The 10,490-nt window shown below is 47.5% G+C and overlaps 1 protein-coding gene across 1 annotated transcript in view; it reads left to right on the top strand.

Moving 5' to 3' along the window:
* Positions 1-10,490, top strand: part of TDRD9 (tudor domain containing 9) — a 110,954-nt gene that overhangs the window by 54,262 nt on the left and 46,202 nt on the right. Inside the window, exons 13-20 of the mRNA XM_006839604.1 lie at positions 761-865; positions 3,383-3,480; positions 4,062-4,193; positions 6,769-6,934; positions 7,013-7,076; positions 7,152-7,215; positions 7,462-7,506; positions 8,288-8,341. Coding sequence (XP_006839667.1) covers positions 761-865; positions 3,383-3,480; positions 4,062-4,193; positions 6,769-6,934; positions 7,013-7,076; positions 7,152-7,215; positions 7,462-7,506; positions 8,288-8,341 — 728 coding nt within the window. The remainder of the gene's footprint in view (positions 1-760; positions 866-3,382; positions 3,481-4,061; positions 4,194-6,768; positions 6,935-7,012; positions 7,077-7,151; positions 7,216-7,461; positions 7,507-8,287; positions 8,342-10,490) is intronic.

Raw genomic sequence — 10,490 nt, 5'->3', positions numbered from 1 at the left:
ATAGCCACGGTGCCGTGGGAGAGACGGACGGACTGATAGCCACGGTGCCGTGGGAGAGACGGACGGACTGATAGCCACGGTGCTGTGGGAGAGACAGACGGACTGTTCACACCTGGAGCATCAGTGCGGGAGGAGGTGGGATGGGGAAAGAGTGTGCTTCAGCGGAGGCCTGGGTGTGCCTGCAGAGGTGCAGCCAGGCAGCCTGTGGGCTGGGCCAGAGTGGACAGTGCTTTTGCCTCCGTGCCAGAGATGCTCAAGGTGCTGGGGGTGTAGCAATCCGCAAAGCCACCAACAATAGGAGAGGGCCTTGTGGATGACGCTAAAGATAAATAACATGATGAGGAAACAAGAACAAGTTGGGGAGTACAGGGCAGGGGTCTTAGGGGAGGGCGAGTGAGACAGACCAGCTCTGATGTCTGCACTGCTCCTGAGGAGACAAGAGAGGGAGCCCAGGAGTGAGGTGGGGGAAAGAACAAAGTACAATGCCCATAAAACAAGAGTGGGTCAGTGTGGTCAGTACAGCGAAGAGGCCAGTCACGGTGACGAGTGAGGTGAGCAGAGGAGCAGGCTGTGTCCCCGAGAGGCTCCACCATGGCAGGCCCGCTCCCCACAGTCCTGAGCAAGAGGCGGGCCTGGGCACTGGGTTTCTCGTGCTTGTGTCTGCCCCCTCCCCGAGGCTGCCTGTTCCCTGCACAGTACGGTACCTCTCTGTGCCACACTTGCTGCCTGCACGATGCTTATGTTCCTTTTTCAATGGCAGTTATCGATTTCTGCTTGACCAGAACGCTCATCTGTGATGAAGATACAAATTACCAGAGTCTGCGGTTGAGCTGGGCGTCAAAGACCAGCTGCGATCAGAGGAAAGGTGAGGCACTGTCGAGGGTGGTGGTGACGCACTCTGTCTGCGGCTGTTTTCCCGATATCTCTCCTGCTCTGGACACTTTCCCTGTAGGAACCAGTGTCAGAATTCCCGTCTGTCCCTGGTGGGTGGGCCTGTGGGCTCTGAGTCCCACAGTTCCTTATTTATGATGGGGAACGGTGGGAGCGCTCCTTTGATGCTCCCCTGAAGGCCTCTCTGCCCAGCTCTGCTTGTTCTGGGCTTAGTCTCCTGAGGCAGCTTCTCGGGCTGGGAGAGCAGGAGAGCGGCCATCCCTATTGAACAGTGGGGTCATGCATCTACCCCATTCAGAAACCACTGGAAGCAACAATGCTGTAGGAGTGTGCTTACCTGTAGAGTGATAGCTCAGTGAGCTCAGTGCCCTCAGTGAATACTGAGAGCAGGGAATCGCACCTGCTTGGCCTCTTGCAGGAAGTGCCGCGTGACTCCTGGGAGGGCTAAAAGGATGATTAAAAGCCATGAACTTATGGTTAGAAAGAGTGTCTCAGAGTGTGGGGAAACCTTATACTGAGTAATCAAAGGCTAGGTGGAAAGAGGATATAAAACTGAATCTGTATAATCATCTCACCTGTGGCGTGATGATGGAGGACAAGCAATGACTGCTAACCAACCACAAGGTGGTGGTTCAAACCCACCAGTCATGCCTTGGAAACTTCATACAGGGCTGCTATGCATCGGAACCTACTCAAAGGCAGACAACAACAGCAATGTTTTAACTTCCCTCTGTCCCCCAAATTCAAAAAAACTATGCTTAAAATAATGACAGGAAATAACTATACAGAATAGGAAAGTGGTAATCTTTGGGTCCGTTTTAGAATTACAGGAATAGGATATTTTGTCTACCTTTCTGTTTGTTCAGAATTAACTAGAAAAATATTTATGGTCAAATTTTCCTGGAAAGGAAGTTGTAAACGAAGAGTCCCTGGAGCTCTCTCTCCCTGCCGATACTGCCGTGCTCACAGTTCTCGTTGTTGGGTGCTCTGGGACCTGGCCTGGAGACAGTAACGAAGGCTGTTCTGCACTGATACTTCCTCCTAAGTTGTTGTTAGGTATCATCAAGTTGGTACTGACTTACGGCGACCCTGTGCACAACAGAACGAAACACTGCCTGGTCCTGGGTCAGCCTCACTATTGTTGTTGTCATGCTTGAGCCCATTGATTGCCACTTTGCCACGCTGGCGGATGAAGAGTGCTGAGCCGTGACGTCAGACATGTGCTGCTGGCCGTGCAATGCTGCAGGTGTGAGTGTGGCACCATCTGTCAGCAGGGACCCTTATGTCCATCCCTCTTATGTGCATGAGGTGTAAAGCGACATAAAGACATACTGCTCAGAGGATTTGTAGCTCTTTGGTGACAAGATCAAATGGGAAGTTTCCCAACAATTTTTGTGTAGTAATTTGTAATATTTTATGGTTGTTGTTGAAAATATGCCCAGCAGAACATACACTGATGCAGCAATTCCTCCCTGCACAATTCAGTGACAGTGATTACTTTCTCCAAGCTGTACAACCATTCTCTCCCTCTTTCCAGCTTGTTCCTCCATTCCTCACAGCAACTCACTGTCCCTAAGTTTCCTGGTTAACCTTTCGAGTTGCGGTTGTCAATTTGATCCCGTGTGATTGTTGTTGTTGTTAAGTGCCATGGAGTCGGTACCGACTCATAGCAACCCTATGCACAACAGAACGAAACCCTGCCCGATCCTGGGCCAGCCTCACAATTGTTGCCACGCTTGAGCCCATTGATGCTGCCACTTGGCCAATCCATCTCACTGGGGGTCTTCCTCTTTTTCTCTGAGCCTCCACCTTACCAAACATGATATCCTTCTCCAGCAACTGGTCCCTCCTGATAGTATGTTTGAAGTATGAGAGACGAAGTTTGGCCATTCTGGCCATCAAGGAGCACTCTGGCTGCACTTCTTCCAACACAGATCTGTTGGTTCATTTGGCAGCCCATGACACTTTCAATATTCTCCTCCCAACACCATAACTCAAAAGCATCAATTCTTCTACGGGCTTCCTTATTCACTGTCCAGCTTTCGCATGCATATGAGGTTATTGAAAATACCATGGCTTGGGTCAGGCGCACCTTAGTCCTCAAGCTGACATCTTTGCTCTTCAACACTTTAAAAAGTTCCTGTGCAGCAGATTTGCCGAATGCAATACGTCCTTTGATTTTTTGACTGCTGCTTCCATGAGTGTTGATAGTTGATCCAAGAAGAATGAAGTCCTTGACAACTTCAATCTTTTCTCCGTTGATAAGAATGCTGTTTATTGGTCCAGTGGTGAGGATTTTTGTTTTCTTTACACTGAGATGTAATCCATACCGAAGGCTGTGGTTTTTGATCTGCTTCAGTAAGTATTTTAAGTCCTCTTCACTTTCAGCAAGCATATCGCAGGTTGTTAATGAGTCTCCTAAGTAGACACATGTTTATATTGATGTGCAAGGACCGAATGCCAAACTCTGTCTGCTCTCCTCTCACTGAAGGCCGCGCGGGGCGAGTGTCTAAGGGCTACTGCTACAGGCTGGTGCACAGGGACTTCTGGGACAGTGCCATCCCGGACCACGTCATCCCCGAGATGCTGGTAATGCATTCGTGTTTCATAGATGAACGGTACTGAGCAGTTGGAGGACTGGGATGCTGAGTGGTGGATAGTTTGGGTTCCAGGGAAGTCATGACAGCTGTGTAGCCCACCTGTAGTCATGCCCGTGCTTGCCCCTGATGGGTGCTCTGCAGTGTGAACATTTGATGTCAGGAAGTGATGCGTCCTGATGTCTGCTGGCTCTGTGAGGACACGGTTGTCCTGAATGCTGCTGCCTCTGTCAGTGTCCAGTGGCTTTTTGCTTGACCTTCTCTTCCTCCCTTCTCACTCGTCTGTTTTTTTTTTAGCCCCATCTTTTTTCACTCTCTTGTTTCTCACCTCTTTCTTCTGTCGCTTCTTTCTCCTTCTCATTCGTTTCCTTGTTATTTCTTTTCTTTCCCATTCTCTGTTTCTCTCTCCTCATCTCTCTCAACTCATTCTCTTTTGCTCTCTTTCTCTCTTCTTCCACTCGCTCCCTCTCGTTCCTTTTCTTTCTGGTCTCCTCTTGCTAACAGCACTAGTTCTATGAATAGGTAAATTGATGTAGTTCGTGTATTTGTAAATTTGTATGTGTTTCATTTCAGCGCTGTCCGTTAGGAAGCACAGTATTGAAAGTGAAATTACTTGACATGGGCGAGCCAAGAGCTTTGCTGGCCACTGCCCTGTCTCCGCCTAGTCTGGGGGATATCGAACGCACCATCCTTCTGCTGAAGGAGGTACGGTTGTCTGCTATATTCTGGTGTTGGGAGGAGGTAGCTTAACTTTTTGTGGGGAGGGGACCTAATTTTGTAATCCGGGTATGTTTAAGGTAATTGACTATTGTAAACAGTCCGCATTTGCTTGGAAGCACATGTACTGACTGGTTATTGACCCCAGGTTCCCTGCAGGCTCCTTTTAATTTTGCTGTTCTGGGGACTGGACACAGCGGCTTGCACACGCACTGTTAGTTCTTGGAGTTGTGCAGCCTTCACATCCTCCTTTCTGAGTTGTCCCTCCCTCATGGCATCAGTCCAGTGCTTCCCTAAGGTGCCTCTCCAACTTTGATCTCGTGTAGCTAGTTCTTAAAGAACAACTTTTATTATTAAAGCTAAACTATTGTTTATTTGAAGAAAATTTCAGAGTAATTTTTTTTTCTTCTACATTTACAGATGATCTTAGGGCAGTAGTTCCAGGGGTTCATCCAAGTCTAGAATCCATGAGCCTTGGAAGTTTTGTTCTGTATTTCCCCTCTTTTATCCGAATTCTTTCAGAATAGTTGTTCAAAATAGTTACTAATGGTAACTGGTCACCATCCAGTTCTTCTGGTCTTGTGGCAAAGGATACAGTTGATCACGGAGACGAATTTTACACACACTCCATATCCTTCTCCTATTCCTGACTGTTAATGCATGCAAATAAAGACCAGTTGTTGTGCCCTGGATGGCCATTTGCAATCTTTGAAGACCCTAGCCATTACTCAGTGAACTAAAAGGTAGAAGAGACGCACTAAGCATGTTATTAGGTCAATTAACTGGGGTGTCCCTTAAAATTAGGACCCGACCTCCAAAACAAGGGACCATATTTCATGAGGTGTTGGACTGTACATAAGCAGCCTTGGTTTTTTGCCAGTTACACGTGTAGAACTCTGACAGTCGTTGACTGCTCAGCCCTGCGCTGCCCTTCGTCAGTGTGATGTTTCCGTCACTGCCATCCCCCTTCCTGCCTCCCTCCTGCCCCGCTAACTGCTAATGAACTTGGCTATCTCTACATTTGCCTTTGATCTTTTTGTATAAATGAAGGCATGTAATATTTGTCCTTTGGTGATTGACGTGTTTCACTCAGCATGGTGTCTTCCAGCTCCATCCATAATGTAGCATGCATCTGGTCTCCTACTGGCTAAGTAGTGTTACACTGTGTGGGTGGACCATATTGTGTTCATCCACTCATCTGTTGATGGACATTTGGGCTGTTGTGAATAGCACTGTGAATGGCCTTTGATGTACAAGTCTCTGAGTCTGCTTTCAGATCTTTGGGGCACATAGTGGGGAGGTGGGAATAGACTCTTGTTTCCTTGTTACTTTTTGAGGCACTGGCGTACTGTTTCTGTAACGGCTTGTACCATTTTGCAACAGGGTTCTGGTTCCCTCACGCCTCCCCAACGTTTGCTAATTTCTGGTTTTGGTTTTATGATAACTGTTCTGGTGGTGTTGGTAAGTGCAGTTGAGTTGGTTGGGACTCACAGCGACCCTGTACAGGGTTTCCCAGAAGCAGCTGGTGGGGTTGAGTCCAGTGCTGAACGTACAGCGCCCTACCTGGACTCCCATCCTGATGGCAGTGAAATTGGATTTCATTGTTCAGTAAATGTGGCCTTTTCTATGAATTTGTGGTTTGTTCTGCATTTTCCTTGTTCTTTATTCAGAACTCTAACGGGCTCCCTGTCAGAGCAGCTGGTGGTGGTAGCTGGGCACCATCCGGTTCTTCCCGTCTCAGAGTCATGGAGGCTGATGGTCATGTGGCCCGTCCGCCCATTGGACGGATTCTTTTCATGTTTCTTCAGTTTTCTTTCCTCCGGAGAGGGAGAGACCAACCGAAATGTTCTTGTGAGTTACACTTGTTCTGTAGACCACCTTTGTTGTCTGTTTCTCCTCCCGATTGTGTGCTGTGGGCAAGAGATGGCATTGCAGCTGGAGCTCTCTTCTCCTCACGGCCCCTCGAGGCCTGCTCCTCACCCCACCCTCACTCTCATCTTCCTGTTCTGGACTCCCCGACCTCACCCCTCTCGGATGTACCTCAGTGCAAGGTGTGCCTTCTTGTGCAGACTGCTGGTCAGGGCTGGGGCTGTTCTGCTTCCGGTCCCCAAAGGCAGCACATCTCTGCTATTGGGCTTTCAACGTGGCACCTACTTACTGTCTGTGAAATGTACTTTGTCAGGTTTAGGAGGTTGTTGAAGAGCTTTTCGTGGCGAGAGACCACTCCAGTCTGGTAGTAGTGTTCCTTATTCACTACTGTGTGTGCTGTTTTTGTTAAGTTAGAGTTACGTAGACTTTTTTGAGTGTTACTGTCCAGGATCATACTTATTTGAAAAAATGGTAAAATGTGCCTTGGGTTCCAAAGTGCAAATTAAAGTGATTTTTTGGTAGCATCAGCCATTCATGAATGAACTTAGATACCTTTTACAACTTTATTCATCCTAATTGGGTTTTCAGTTCCTGTTTTGCCTCCCCACCCCCCCCAACCCCCCAAATTAAAAGCAAACAAGCTAGAGCGTGATGGTGCCTGCTAGCAGTACTGGCTGTCTTTGTATTCTCAAAGGTTGGCGCCCTGGCAGTCAGCAGCCAGAGAGTGGACGAGAACCCCCATGATGGCGAGCTGACCTTCCTGGGAAGGGTCTTGGCACAGCTCCCTGTCCACCATCAGCTTGGTAAACTCATCGTCCTTGGGCACGTGTTTGGCTGTCTGGATGAGTGTCTCATCATAGGTGAGTGTGGAAGCACAGAGCTGCCCGAGGCCCGGGGACCACTCTGACCTCAGTGCCCCTTGTGTTCTCTCCTGTCAGCGGCCGCACTCTCGCTGAAGAACTTTTTCGCGATGCCTTTTCGACAACATCTGGATGGATATAGGTATTTAAGATTCGTGCTTTTAAATGGCATTTCATTTTAATGGTGCCAGGTGACCTGTGTATTTTCTTTCTGTAGGAACAAAGTGAATTTCTCAGGTGACAGTAAGAGCGACTGCATTGCCCTTGTGGAGGCCTTTAAAGTGAGTTTTCTGTCGTACCACCTGCGAAAGCAGCTAGCGCAGGGGGTCAGTACATTCCCCTTCCACAGTCTCTGGGCAGGAAGAGAAATGGCTCTGCGTGAAATGATTTGCGGTGCATTTTGGGAAGTTGACGGAAATGTTTAATCTGTCAATTTTCTGTAGTTCAAATGTATTTGTTGACGTTCTTATTTTTAATACTTCAGTTAGCCCCCTGCAGCGTTTTGAACGTGGGTTGTTTGTGTTTAGACTTGGCAGGCTTGCAGGCAGAGCGGAGAGCTGCGCCACCCCAAGGTAGGTTTCCACTTCCTGTGTATCCCTGAAGACACCTTGAGTGAGCAGATGCCCAGAACTCTTCTGGCCTTGCCCCCGTGGGGTGGGTTGGCAGGCCTACCTCCTGTCAGCCAGCCTCCGGTTGCGTGTTGGTGGGCTGCTTTGGCACAGATGTGGAGCTTCGGACTTTTCCTTCCCAGGTGTCAGCAGCCTCTTGAGACATGAGTGCTTGGTACCGCAGGGACACGCTGGGTCAAAACTAAGACCCTGAGTCCTTTACTTGGGTTATTCCTGCTACATTTAGCAGACTTAAAGGAGACTTAGGCCATTGGCCTCCACTTTCTTTTCTTTCTGGCCAGCTTTTCATTGGTGTTTGCATTTTTATGGAAATTATTTCAGAAAGTATCCTTCTAAACTGATTGAGTTCAAAAGAATTGATGGGTCCATGTGTTTAAATTGGCAGTGTTCCTCTCCCCATTTCCTGCAGCCTTTTCCAGGAGCTGGCTGTGCCCTCCTAGTGTGTGTCCTACAGACACCTTGTCACAGGACAAGCCAGGTGTGTCTGCCTGTAGCCCAGGAGACAGGAATTCATTCCTGTGTAGCCCTACACCTCCTGACACCCTGGAGGGAAGGACCACACGCCCATTTGAGTAGAATGTTGTAGAAACCCGCGGATCTCTATTCACTTCTAGTCATCTCAGGCTTCTGGGTGAGATAGGAGACCAAGGATGTGTTACAGCAGCCTAACAGAACGCTGATCTATTACAGTTTTATTGATTATTTGACTTCTGTGTCTTTAAAGGATGAGCTTGACTGGGGACGGTCACATTACATTCAAATCAAGAGAATCAGAGAGGTAAGCTGTAAATCCTTTGTTTAAATCAGGGGTGGGGAACCTTTTGTTCTGCCAAAATTTATACCATTATTTGTGGGCCATACAAAATTATCAACTTAAAACTTAACCTGCTGTATTTTGTCAAACGTTTAATGTAACTCCTCCTGAATAGGATGGCTGGAACTGCAATTGCCTGGGCAGGCCCAGACCAAATGATTCTGGGGTCTTATATAGCACTTAGGCTGGACTAAATGAATGAGAAGGTGACTCATTGACTGTTCCTCAGGCATCAGAGACTCACAGGGAAGCAGTGCAGGCTCCCATAAGCACATCCATCCTTCCTCTGTTCCCAGGGCCTGCGTTGTCCCTTCAGCTACGACACTGAGCGGTGTCTCGAGAAACTCAGTCAGGTCTCTAGGACTGCTTTGTCTTCCCTACAGAGTCTAATAAGGACCGGACACACAGTTTTGTCAGCTGTCTGTAATATGATTAAATAGTATGGCTTTCCACAATGTATTTGATTCAACCTTTCAAAACATTGCCTGATTCTGATTTCCAGCCTTTCCTCAAGCAAGTTCCCATCTGTATTGGTGTTGTGTGTCTGTGCTGCTCTCTGAGGTTGGCAGTAGGGTTAGGCCTGCCTTGGAGGACGTCGCCATGCCCAGGAGCACTTGGAACCCCTGGAAACACCTGGTGCGCATTGGTGTCGTAGAACTAAGGGTGAAGCACTAGGGCCCTGTGTTCTTTTGAAGGCTTAGATTTTATAAATTCATCTTTTTATTTTCTTAGGTACTTGTGGATCCACTTTGCTTTCTGACTTCTGGAGTTGTTTTTGATGAGTTTTCTCTTTTTACTCAAGTATTTATTTTATTTTAGGTTCACTGGTGTCCAGCTGTTACTGCCAGACATAGTCAAATCTGTGGGGGCTTACCTCCTTTCTCATTCTGGTTGTGTACTTATGTCCCCTCACTGCTTTTTTAAAAAACTCTTTATTGTGAATTGGGTGAAGGTCAAGATCATCAGCTCTACCGTCAGTAAGCCATACATTCTGTGTGGTATGAATGATTACAGTCCCCTTCCTGCAACAGCATTTACCCGACTTCCTCCCTGTGGCTCCCCATTTACATCTTACATTTCACAAGTGAACAAGGCAAAAATATTTGATGTACACTTACAAATTAAAAAAAAATATGTATTTATTTAAATGTCCAAAGGGCACATTTGCCAACCAGCGTCCTCCTGGAAGGCACACAGCCACTGTCTACTGTCACTGCTTCTCTGTGTAGGGATCCCAGGCTCCACTCTTGCTCTTCCTTCTTGATGGTCCTGGGATCGTCTGTTCTTGAAATGAAAGATTACTTACTCCCTCCTTTCAGTTACACAGTTACCATTATAGTTGTGACGATCGCATTTAATCCTGCTAACAATTATTCACAATTGAATCATAAAATTCCATCCCCGCAGTTTCCCATCCGCTTTCACCAGCTCCATCTGGGAAAGAGGGAAACTATTCAGTGGGGATTCTACCTTACCCCCTCATTCTGCAACTAAGCACACTCTTGAAAGCTTGTAAACCAGCCACTTGGTGCCTTTGTAGCTCCCCCACTCCCCATTTTTAATAGCCAATGTCTAATTTTCTTGTCCCTGTCAATCCAGTGCACTGAGGAGACAAGATTGGTCCTTGATAGGAAGAATCCTTCCATTCTGAAAATCCTTCCAGAATTTTGAGCAACTGCAACCATAAGCAAAAGTCTACTTTGTCAAGTTGCAGCAGTTTGTACTAGTTCTCAGTATCAGTCATTTTGATCTTCCTTGGTTCAAGTTCTGGTCAACTAGCCATCCAGGTTAGGTGGCATGGGTGCAAGTTTTGGGGTTCACGCACACTTCCCTGCACTTCAGATCAGTAGGTCCCTTCACTCTCAGCCTTAGTTAGCCTTTCAATTGATTGGCTACTCATAGCCACTCAAGATAGTTAACTCTGCCTGTATCAGGTTTCACTGCTATGGGAATAAGCACATCCCAACTGCTAAACCTCTGAAACCCCTGGCCTAGCCAAGTTGACACCAAAGCCTAACCATGTCAGTGGGTTTACTATCCTGGGAGTGACATGTCAGTGGGTTTACTATCCTGGGAGTGACATGTCAGTGGGTTTACTATCCTGGGAGTGACA

This window comes from Chrysochloris asiatica, unplaced genomic scaffold, assembly GCF_000296735.1.
Source record: "Chrysochloris asiatica unplaced genomic scaffold, ChrAsi1.0 scaffold00025, whole genome shotgun sequence".
Classification (NCBI taxonomy): Eukaryota; Metazoa; Chordata; class Mammalia; order Afrosoricida; family Chrysochloridae; genus Chrysochloris; species Chrysochloris asiatica.
Note: the sequence above shows the minus strand (reverse complement) of the source record. Positions and strands in the feature narration are given on the sequence as shown.